Source organism: Dunckerocampus dactyliophorus, chromosome 17, assembly GCF_027744805.1.
Source record: "Dunckerocampus dactyliophorus isolate RoL2022-P2 chromosome 17, RoL_Ddac_1.1, whole genome shotgun sequence".
Classification (NCBI taxonomy): Eukaryota; Metazoa; Chordata; class Actinopteri; order Syngnathiformes; family Syngnathidae; genus Dunckerocampus; species Dunckerocampus dactyliophorus.
In genome coordinates, this window is record NC_072835.1 from 12,607,035 (window position 1) to 12,619,085 (window position 12,051).

General features: G+C 41.0%; 1 protein-coding gene across 1 annotated transcript; it reads right to left on the reverse strand.

Moving 5' to 3' along the window:
- Positions 1-886: 886 nt before the first annotated feature.
- ppp2r2ab (protein phosphatase 2, regulatory subunit B, alpha b) lies at positions 887-10,167 on the reverse strand. The gene is made up of 10 exons (XM_054757303.1): positions 9,870-10,167; positions 8,889-8,957; positions 5,651-5,748; positions 4,582-4,747; positions 3,626-3,738; positions 2,972-3,149; positions 2,591-2,755; positions 2,234-2,403; positions 1,704-1,795; positions 887-1,475 (listed from the first exon to the last, which is right to left on the reverse strand). Exons 1-10 carry the CDS (start codon positions 9,886-9,888, stop codon positions 1,196-1,198), a joined length of 1,350 nt encoding a protein of 449 aa, XP_054613278.1. The 5' UTR covers positions 9,889-10,167; the 3' UTR covers positions 887-1,195.
- Between the last annotated feature and the right edge of the window lie 1,884 nt (positions 10,168-12,051).

The window sequence follows — 12,051 nt, forward strand, 5'->3', positions numbered from 1 at the left end:
CATTGATAGAGGCATCAGATATAGTCTGACTGGTCCAAGTTTGTCAAATGTGGAGACAAAACGATTCAATTCATCTTGCAGCCCATTGCACTGGCACATACAGTAGCATTTTTTGCATTTCAAAAAAACGATTGTTGCAACCTAATGTCTCAAATAAAGGTTTGGTTTATGTCTGTTTTAAGCCTTTGCTGAACAAACACATATATCCAAGTACTTTAATTGGAGCGAGACCAGTATCGATACTCCAGAGCTGTCATACACCATGGGAAGACAACAGTACTGTACTAAATTAAGATCACCCAAAAAGAAAAGGATGTTAAGGTCCAAGTTAACCAATTAAAATAGGACGGAAAAAATCTGGAGACATGTTTACTTTTTAATATAAACCATTGTGATGTTTGAACAGACTCACTAGAAAGTTGTTGAACACAAAACACAGAGCAGATTAAAACAAAACCATTTTGGAATTAATGACCACCCCAAACCTGAGTTACGGAGACTAATCAGGCTTGAACAGAGATTTGCCTCTGTACCACGAAGAACAGCAAAAAGGGGGGGGGGGGGGGGGGCCATCTGTGAGAATACCTTTGTGATGAGTGAGCACGCATGGATTTAATGGCGATATGCGAGGAGACCCAAATAATACTATTACTGCATGACAGATTACTTCATAAAAAGGACAAATACACACATACAATAACAAAAAAGACGAACTGGCTTTTTTTTTTTCTTAGAAAAAAAATGAAACTACTATGGCACAGGACAATGAGGGACATACTAATAAGAGTTTCCACAGGGCCATTGGGGAAGTTTATAAAAAATAAATCTGTATTGTAATTTAGGATATTAATCAGTTATACCTACATTTCCCCAGAAGCGGTGTGTAGGCTGGCCAAAAAAAAAACAACAACTCAACAAACAAAAAAAAAAAAAAAACATAACCAAAAAATAGAAATAAAAAGATGGCACATCACTGACACAACAAGGCAGGTATCACTGTCACAGACAGATTGATGATGGGCAAGAGCGAGGCTTCCTCTGTCTCCATGTGGAACAAAGGCCGGTCACCCAGTAGTGACAAACAGGGCTGGTTGTCAGCGTTACCATGACTCACCCTGGCTGAGGCCGCGAGGCGGCAGGTGGTGCATCACGACGTCACCCACACCAGATCTCACACAAGCTCACCCTGAAGTTGTTAATTGACTTTATCCTGGAATATGTAGAGGTTGTTGGTCGTCGCCACCGCGATGATGTTGTCCTGGGGATGCCAGGCAGTGTGAAGGATCTTCTTGTTGAAGTCCAAACTGTCTACGCTGATCTCATCTTTTTTGCGCTTGCCGCCAACGCACACTTTGCGGGGTTTAAGGACCTGCATGGGCTTGATGTTTTCACGGGAAGCCTCCAAAGTTACATCGCGCCTCTGGCCCCGGTCGAACATCCGGAAGAAATTGTTGTATGAGCCAGTCATCACCACGCTAGTAGAATGTAGAGAAGATGACGAGACCATTAAATATATAAATAGAACCATCCATCCTAAATGTCCAATTTGCATGTCGGAAAACATTTTAATATACAGCAGATTAATCAAAATTAGCGCCACTCAATGTCTTAAATTAATAGTTTAAATCAAAATAATTAAAACGTCATTATGGCTTGCATCAGTTTTTAAAATCAAATTAAAAGAGGAGGTGTCATTTTATCACCTGTCATTGCCGTTCCAGCAACATTCAAACTTGTCAAAGATGCAATCGTTCTCGTACAGCGAACACAGTTTGCTCCTCAGGTGCTCGTGGACCTGGATGGAAAAGGAAGAGCTGTTTCGAGACTGGTAGAGTATCACCAATCCAGAGTGTGTTCATTTTCAAATGAAGTATAGTTCATAACAGTTGCAGGGTTGACACAATTAAGAAAACTACTGTAGTTTCTCAAAGTAACAGAACGGGGCCACGTTTCAGGTGCCCCCCAGTGGCCATGATTTTAAACTACAATGACTGTCGACATCAGGGTGCTTCTCCAGCCTTTCCTTAATTGCCATTGCTGGATAACCATCGCCTCGCTATAAATCATATACTTGTAATATAAATGGATATAAATAACATTCACAGATCAAACATCATCTGAGGTGAAGAAATAAAGAGAGCCCACCACATTAATAGATAATGGACTATAAGAAACCAATACTAACCAGGACATCACATACAAGTTCTTGACAAGCAATCTAGCAAACACACACCTGATAGGTCTCCACTGGCCTGTTCTCCATGTTCAAGTCCCAAATCTTTACGGACAAATAGTCCCTGGTCATCATGTAGCGTCCATTGTGGCTAAATTTAACATCTGAGATTGATGATATAATCTCAGAGAAGAAAGAGCGATTACTTGGATCTTCTGGCTCTTCAAACACTGGTCAAGAGAAAGGATGGAAACATTACATTAAGAAAAATGTCACACTACACATCATTAACTGAATTGAACAGAACCGTCAAGAACTTAATTGGGTCATGTGTCAATGATCATTTTAGTTTCAAACAAGACCTCTGTTCAGTTGTAAAACATCTTTACAGCGAGGTATTTGGGTGGAGTTACTCACATTTGGAGTGCTTGTCACATAGCGCAGAGACCCTCATGTCACACAGACGGATGGTTCCTTTGCTACTGCTGTAGACAAAGGTGTTACACTGATGAGGATGGAACTCGGCTGCAGTGATCACCTCTGTTAGCTCCTCCATGTTGGCTGGTTTAATGTCAACAATATCTGATAGCGCTGGATTAAGAGGAATACTTTCCACAGATGCGCTTGTCTAGTTGAAATAAACAGTAATTGTGTAAACCATACACAGAAAAGTCTTCAAAATACCAACGGTATAAACAAACAATTGTAAAACCTAATCTTGAGCAGCAAATGTCATTTTTTCAAAAAGATCTAATAAAACCCTACAAGTAATGCAACAAGTTGTGCAGAAAAGGATACTGAAGCTGCGGTCTGTGATCTCAAGGTGCCAGAGGTTAATGCGGAGGTCGTCTGCAGACAAGTAAGTCTCGTTGTCACTGTTGACTGAAATTGAGTTGATGTGGTAGGTGTGAGCGTTTGCGAACACCCTGCGTGGGCTGGCTTCCACCATGAGGTCCATCGGTATCAAAACTGGCACCTGTGATATGAACGAGAGTCAGATATTTCTGTCTCTGACATTTGTGTGAAGTAAATCTGTCAGAAACAGTTTAAACTTTTTCAATCACAACATGTCTGCCCTCCAGGGGGTCTATTTGTTAAGCATAGTGCAGATGGGTGGTAATGGCAGGCAGGTTTGGCATTTTACTGAAAACACAGATAAAGGCTGATGCCATTTTTGCTTGATTGTCGGTACATGTTTTTTTGAAGTACCAGCAAAAACACTGTAGCTCCTATACTCTGCATGTAATAGTGCAGTCCTGTTGAGTTGTCATTACATTTGCAGCCATCGATGACACATTTTAAACAGCTATTCAGTTGGGTTTCATCAGACTCTGCAGATCATGAATGCGTGCATACAGGTAGATTGTTCTTTAACAATCAGTGTATGAACTGTTCTGCGGTTGTATTACGTCGTCGTTGCAGTCTCACGGTGTGTACGATTCATGGACTGACCCGTAGTGAGGTGATAGAATTAGGATCTTTGTAGCGTCCATCTTCCTCTTTCAGATTATAACCCTCTGGTCTCCTGTCTCGTTCACTGATTTTCCACAGTTTTATAGTTTTATCTGTAAAAGACAATACATGAAGGGTCTTAGAGCCAAAAGCATACATCCACTGAATGGCACACATATTAAATGATGTAAAATCTGTATTATTTGAAGACTTGTCATTAACATTGTCAGACATCTATTTGAACACCAATGGCCCATTTGCATATCTATCACTCTACAATCTAACGTTGTCAATTAATGCAATCAAACATGCAAACAAAACAACAACCAAAAAAAAAACACACAGTTGGACAATCAGTGTTGCGTTTGAGAGAAAAGATGGAAAATGTCTTCTTGCGGCGGACAATGACATACATACAGTAGTACCAAAGCTGGACTATTTGGTCACCTAACCATTAACTAAAAACCATTTGTTTTATGCAGTGGTTGAAGAGTACTGTATTCAGATACATTGCAAAACAACTTGGTCTAATTTGCATCATTCACCATGACACATGTGTGTGTCACTTTTGTGGAAGCTGTTTTGTAGCAGGACCCGCTGCTCACTGAGAAGACCATAGTTGCTTGGTGTTAAGAAGTAGAGTTACAATGCAATTAACTGTATGGAGTTGTAACAATAAGCTACACAGACAGCCCATTACAATGTGTTTCTAATCAAGAGGCCAAACAGGTAGCGCCAAATAAAAAAATATACATAAAGTAATAAATACATTTTTTTTAAAGTAGCGACAATCAATAGATTTTAAAATAAGCTATCCAGTATCAAACACATTTGTCAATGTTATGACTTTTTAGGGATGCTAAATGAAAAAAAAAAAAAATTTATTTGGTCAAACTGCATCATCCATGACAAGTGCCCCAATAGTTTTCCAGATTGAAACTGCTCCTGAAACTTACCATTGGTCGACAACAGGAACTGAGCAGCATTCTTTTGAGGGAGCCAGCGAATCTTATTGATCTTCTCTTCTATCTCCAAACTCTTCAAGTAGTCAAACTCAGGCTCGTGACTCTGGAAAGTGCTATAAACGTTGTACTCGCTCCGGAACTGAGGCAGGCTCTTATTCTGTCACAACAACAGGAAACCACAAAGACATTTAGGTAAGACGGGAAGTGTGGTGATGGAAAAAATGTAAGGTAGGTAATGAGTAATTAGTAGGCGTGTCACGAGATCTCACAAGATTAAAACGTGAAAGAGATTTCTTGTTCTTAAAAAAAAAAAAAAAAAGCCGGCGTGTCATGCCTGTCTGTTTTCCCTGTGTCTCCCCTCCAAACACGCAAAAAGAGGGTTCACTCTCCACTGCATTGGTTCAAACGCTTCACATAACGGCGAACAGAGTGACACCTCTTGTCAGTCACACAGTCGCTTTGTCTCTATGGGGGGGAGGCAGGGCCGCTACCATACACACACAGCAAAAGAGTGGAGCTTCGTGACCAGGTAACGTAGTAGAGGTTAGGAGGTTTAAAAAAAAAACCAAAAAAAAACTACACATCAAGATGCAGAGCCTTCATCCCGACAGTCAACACTCACTGACGTTCGGTCGGCAAAGTAAATACTAACCTGTGAGAAAATACACGTCACAACTTTGCAGAGTAAAACATGACATATTTAAAGGAAATATTGCAATATTATGATATATATATTTTTTTATTATATATTATAACATTTGTGGTTGATTTGGTCTCAACTTTTTTTTACAATATCATTAAGCGTCAATTTGTGGGACAATAAACCTTTCAAAACACAAATGCAGTCTTTTTTTTTTAAAAGCTTGTTTGCCCAGTCATTTTTTTTCCATTTTCTTAAAATTGATGTCTAAAATATCGTCTTGTCTTGTTCTCGTGGACCCGATTTTGTGCATCGCCTTGTCTCATGACACCCCTAGTAATTAGTGACAACGAAGCATAAGCAACATTACTGCAAAACATTGTAAAAAAAATTAAAATAAAATATAATCTTCAGTCGCACCTCTATTTCCTGTTGGAAAATGACGACACGCCCACCCTTGTCACCCGTAGCCAGCAGCTCGCCTGTGTGGTTAAACTCAACTGTGGAGATGATGTCCGCTGAAAATAAAAGCACAAAAAGACATGTGATCAGTTTCTGCTATCCTGCAGTGATTTAACATTTGGTCGTGGCTGCGCTGTGGAGGTCACAATACTTCCAACTCAAAGCAGTTAACCTCAGCGGGTGCCAGTGTATGTAGCAACATTGTCCACAGCACCGTGGATTAAAAAGAGAAATGCAAGCACTTTCTTCATGTGCGGCCATCATTGTGAGCAAGAAACATAACATGGAGAGTGGACTGAATAAGAGTAACCTAGTTTTCACGCACATTGTTACTTAACCCTTTTCTGACCAATGAAGCAGAAAGGCTGAACTACAGAGGATTGTAGGAAGACATCTTTGTGAACGCGTGATTGCCTGAGGTGTTGGGCAGGAGGCAACGCATGAGAGCAGGGGTGTCCAAACACATACTGAAAATGAAAGGGCCACTTTGATATTTAGTGAACCAACACAGAGATATGCTAAGAAGCTATACTGTACGTAGCTCAAGAAAAAAATGCATTTCACCTTTGTAATAGATGTGAAATGCTACTAAAAATGACATTTCAGTCTATTCTTGTACATTGCGATTTTTGTTCTTTATTTGATTGACTTTTAATATTTTGACTTGATTCTCGTAAAATTACAGCTATTTTTTTCCCATTTCTGTTGTTTTTTTAAATGTTCTAACTATTTCATTTCAGCTGTCCTCTCATAACTTTATTCCAATAATATTTTTATCTTTTGAACCAATTATGTATTTTTTCTTCATTTCAACATTGTTACTAAAAATGATATTTTTCCTCATATTATACGTTTATTCTCGTAAAATTGAAACTTTTTTCTCGTAATATTTTGACTTTACTCTGGTAAAATTTCCGCTGTAGATTTTTTGGTATCATTTCCCCAATGTTTCAGCTTTCTTGTATATATTTTCTTCTCCTAGTATTTTCACTTTATTCCAATGTTATAAATTTTCCCCCAGTTTCCAAAAATTACAATAAAAAAAAAAAAAACTTTTTCTTTAATATTTCAACTTCATGCTACTAAAATGACATTTTTCCTCATACAATTACTTTATTCTTGTGAAACAATGGCTTTTTTTCTCCCCTCGCTAGATTACAACTCTTCTCTTAATATTTTGACTGATTTTGATTGATTTTCCCATTTTTGCTGCTGCTGTTTTTTTTTTGTTTTTTTTTAAAGTTTCCTTGTTAAATTACATTTTAAGAGTGTGCTGCGGGCCGATAAAATCACAGAAACGGGCCGCAAATGGCCCCCGGGCCGCACTTTGGACACCCCTGCATTAGAGCGTTAGAGTGGAGGACTGAAGAGCAAATGAGCGACTACTACACTACACCACCGCGCTTTCATTGTGGAAACGTTCATCAAAACAAGCGAATGTGTAACTGCAACACAACGAGCGTTCCGTTTGCACTTCAATCTTGGTAGACATGATCCCGCACCAGCTCCAAACACCTTCTTGTTATGGGTTACCAACTTCAGAGCCACTGGATCTGCATTGAGTGTGTGGACAATAATGGATCCCATTTGACTGACTTCATTTTTAAAGCATAATGAAACAGAATGGCATGATATGTACTTTTCGAAAATAAAAACACTTTCTTTACCTGATTTGCCTTTTATTTAACCTACAAATGTGTCAGATCATTTTGCCTGACCCTGTTTAATGGGACTGTTTTTGGAATTCCTCATATGCCAGAGAATAAGAAGATGTAGCAGGAGGGATCAGTGGTTAATCTGATTAATCAGACCCTTCTACATGCTCTTTTTTTTTTTTTTTTTTTTTTTTTTAAAAGGGTTGACCAACAAATGTAGCAAACATACTTTTGGAGACTAAAACGGAGAGGCTCTCAAAACGGTGAGACGTCTCCTGGGATTGAACTGGTTTAGAGTGGAAGGCACACGGCAGTTTGTCTTCTATTTGCTGGATTTATTAAGCTGTGGCAAAGCTGGAGAAACGTATGTATAGATTTCACTTTTGCGTCTCACAGCACATAACTGTGGTGCGTTCAAGGCGCGCAACACAAAGCGCGAAATGTTCATGCTTGACGAACAAAATGAATGGAAAAAAAAAAAGGACAAAAGGTGTGGGCTTTCCAAACGGAAACGTTTTCAGTATTTGATCTCAGCCTCTCATCCACACGGGAACGGCATTCTGGGTGACCTGAAACGGTATTTTTTGAAAACGGCTTCCAGAGTGGCACAACCTGAGAACGCCGGATTTCCGTTGCCGTGTATACAGGCAATACGAAAACGCTGACGTCACCCGCTCACCGCCAAATGACCATAAGAGAGCTTTGATGACAAGCCGACATAATATCTTGAATATTTCCACGGCCGTGGCTCACCCCCGTCGACGTCCTCCTCACATTTTGTCGTCTCATACTCCATAACGACTCGCAGAAGAAATTCCACTTCTCATACTGGAAGTCTTGGAAAGCAGAAGACGACAGACGTACGCGCGTTCGTTCTTTCTTTCTTATTCTATGGTTTGGTGTATCACGTAGTTCCGCCTGCGTGTTTGTTCACAGCGCCACACGTGGGTGTGCTTGTGCATTGCATCGTTTCCGTCTGGATGCAACAATTTACTAATCCGGCACAGTACGGAGGCCACTTTTATTTTTAACCTGAAGAAATAAAATAAAATAAAAATCTTGTTCCCGTGTGGAGGGGCTGACATGCAAGCAAGCATCGCTCTTCTCAACCAGAAGTGGGTGCTGCTGTTGACTTTGCCCCCCCACCTCAGAGCAATCACAAGGCAGCTCCGTCTTGTTTGCGACATTTAAAAAAAACCACAAGAAGCAACAGAAGAAAGTTTTGTTGATGATTTGTTGCGCTTCTCATGTTTTGTACTCACATTTTGTCCGCCACGTTATTCCCCTCTGCTACAGTGTCCATTACAATTACTTACAAATGCATCATGGCCGGTTATGCAAATGATACGATGACGTCATCCAGCGACCCTATCCTACTACAGCCCTGTGGGAAACACTGCCATTCCTGCTTTCTTTGGCTAGCTGACGACCCAAAGACTGACGGGTGCGTGCGTGGCTAAATGATGCCATCACTAACCAACGGAAACACACAGAAAGCTTCACACCACGTCTAAATAGTCATTTTCCCCGAATGCTCGTACCTTCAGCCACATCGTCGTCAATGGCTCCTTTCACCTGGGAGAAGCACCACTGCATGTCACCTCCACCTCCTGCAGACGCAGAAATAAACACTGAAATGACAGCGGCAATCATAGAGCGGTAATGCTGCACGTGCATGCGTATCATTGTATTTAAATTGTCTTCTGCGTTTTAACTTATGCCATCATGCCCTATAAACTCCAATTACTGCACTAAGTGCATCATTACACATCAAAGCAAAGCTCCAACTGCTGAAACGTCTTCCTTTCTGGTATGTTTTTCAGGTGATAAAATGAATGAATGAATTATAAAATAACCAGCCTGTCATTTATGAGTCATCGCTCGCCACATTCACATATTCTAAGAGGAATCGTGACCGGAAAAGCTGCAGAGGGTGAATTATGACCAGAAAAGGAAAAAAAAGGGCTACATAGATGTGATCTGCATGGTATTCAGACATCAGATCAAGTCATCGTCCTCTTCAACAAGGGGTGAAGCAATGCATCTGTTCGTGGAGCCGTCTCATTTCCCCGCCCAAAATGAACACATACATTGCAGCATTCATGGTATATTTGTGGCAAACAAGTAACTGGTCATTTTCGTCAGATTTCGTCAAAGCGGTCACAGCGCAAATCACTTACGTCAATACCAAGACTGCACTGAACAAGTGATGTTAACAGCTGATGAGTGCACAGTGCAAATGTTAATTTACGGCTGTGGAAGTAATAAACGACGATATATTCCGGTTTATTCCTCAGCCGCTCAAATGGTAAAATGCGAAGAATACCACTGCATTTAACAGCTAGCTCTGCAACGCTGATAGCATGTGGGCAATGTCAAAGTTTGAGCTAACATTAGCTTGTCTTAACAACCGAGCAAGACAGCTACGGCATGTGGAACTTCTACGTCGAATATCGCCTTTATAGTCAATTTGGTGCATAAACACTAAAATGATTAGTTTAGAAGTGTCACGCGTAGGTTACCTTGAACATACGGTAACATACGGAGTTAGCTTGCAAGACAGGTCCTAGGCGGGTAATCTAATGCTACACAGCCTCGTTCATTTGCTAGCAGCAGCTGGCTAGCACGCTAGCTAGCTTGTTAGCTTTAGTAAACGAAGATGCGTGATGACACTGGAGTTTGCTGACTAGCTAACGTTAGCATTAGCCCTGGCTAAGTTTTGTTAGCATGCTACCGTTAGCTAAACTACCAATGGTGCGTAAGCACAATCGTGCAAGCACCCACCGTCACATTACTAGTGTTTATGTGTGTAGTGACTGAAGTCAATTACCTGCCATGACGAGACAGAGTGGGGCTCGCCTCGCTCAAAAGCGATCCTACCTCCCACTCCCACGCGTCGGTTCGTGGGAAGTGAACTTTCACTTGTGATGAATCCCCGCGGACGCCGACAGCTCAAACCTCAGTGTCGACCGTTAAATGAACCGTGACACGGATTGTGAAAACAATCTTCTCTTCCGCGCACCGCTCCTCGCCGCGTTCTTCTGTAGTTGTCCAGCCGGCGGCTACTTGGCATCCCACAAGACACTTGTCCTCCACCCGCCACAGCCTCCTAAATGCTTTCTTACCACGCGCGCGCACGGCGCAAGGCAGATGCTCCGACGGGAGCGGGAACGCGGATGATACCGTGTCGATACAACTTTGGATCGATACTAGCGTGACGAACCTTTTTCATTTGTCTTCTGTTTATTATACGAATCTGTGTTTTTTGTCGTGTTGTTCATATTGTTACATCGAACTTGATGCTACGTGTCCATATTTTATGTACGGTATTTGCCAATTCTATGCTAAAACCCACTCCTGTTACTTCCAGTCTATTTAAATAGGTCATCTCGGCTTAGGAAACTTATACAAAACATTAATTAAGTGGCCTGAGGTGGGCCAATACAGGCTGTGGATACTTCAATATGTGTATTAACCGATTTAGAGTTGAAATAAGACAGAAATGTATGTTTATTTCGAGAGCGTCACAACTGTATTCGGTGGAATGGCTCACATACTGCACGGTTACGTTCCACACCAATACGAGTGTAGATTAAAAATGTTTGCCTAAACTCGTTTTCCTTCGTTTCAGTGTGATACTATTCAGGATCAAAAATGAATCATTACAAGTAAAAAGTATAAAAAGTATCAGTATCGGCAATGCTTAGGTTCTATCTACTTGGTATCGGATCGGTACCAGCATTTTTAGTGTGGCCCAGCTTTACTGAAGACCTCACAGGCCCTCCCCTGCTAATTCAGGGACTTTTAAAGTAATATTGGGTCCCAGTGGAGCACTATAATTAGTTTCATTTTTAGAAAATACTTCAATAAATCTGCATTCTTCTCCTCTTGGCCCTTCTGCAGCCTCCTTCTCAACCACTCCTACGCTGTATTTTTTTTCTCCATAAAATAGTGGAAACTATTAAAACGGGAGGAAGAAGTACAATATTTGGGAGTTTCCCAGGAGCAGTATAGAAAACGGGTGGGTGGATGTAAAGTAGATGAATACGTGCTGCGCTAGACTGGCGAGCAGACAAGGGTGCGGGGATAGGCTCCGTCACCGGTCACCCTGAAGAGGACAAGTCTTCTCTGGGTGACTTACCTTGTCATTTATTTGCTTTTGGACTGGAACAACACGGGTTCAAAGCCAGCTACGGACTAAAAGAATCATACGATCAGTTGTGGACTGAGGGGTATCACAAGGTTCTTCCGCCATTTTGGTCCAGCCCACCTCGCCCTCAAGCTAAGTCTGTTTGTTCAGTTCACACAGCAACACTGAAGACGAGCAGATGCGTTCAAGTCGTGACTTTGTATTGGGTTACAAGCAGGAGGGATCAATGGTTCCTTCACGTGGAACAAAGATGCAAAAACAATTCTATTTTTGTCATCTAAAACCCTCAAGACATGCTGGGTAAAGTGTGCAACATGCCTCGTGGGTTATACATTTGCATCAAATATAAACGTTTTGCAAGTATTTTTAGTGTGTACGCATCTACAGTATTTTGATACTAGCATCGTCCGTGTGGTGCGATTACATTCCACATAGCCATGTGTGCCATGTGTTATTTTTGGTTGCACTTATGATTACACAATCTTTCCAAATATGAAAATATTATAATTACGTTTTCACACAATTCAATTTAAAAGTGTCACTCAAAAAAATGT

What these genes read in the sequence shown, in the direction of transcription:
- ppp2r2ab (XM_054757303.1), bottom strand. An exon ending in GTTCCTGTTGTCGACCAATG is followed by an intron (nt 3,739 to 4,581) that starts GTAAGTTTCAGG and finishes TGTCTTTTACAG; the next exon opens with ATAAAACTATAAAACTGTGG. An exon ending in TGCTGGAACGGCAATGACAG is followed by an intron (nt 1,476 to 1,703) that starts GTGATAAAATGA and finishes ACATTCTACTAG; the next exon opens with CGTGGTGATGACTGGCTCAT.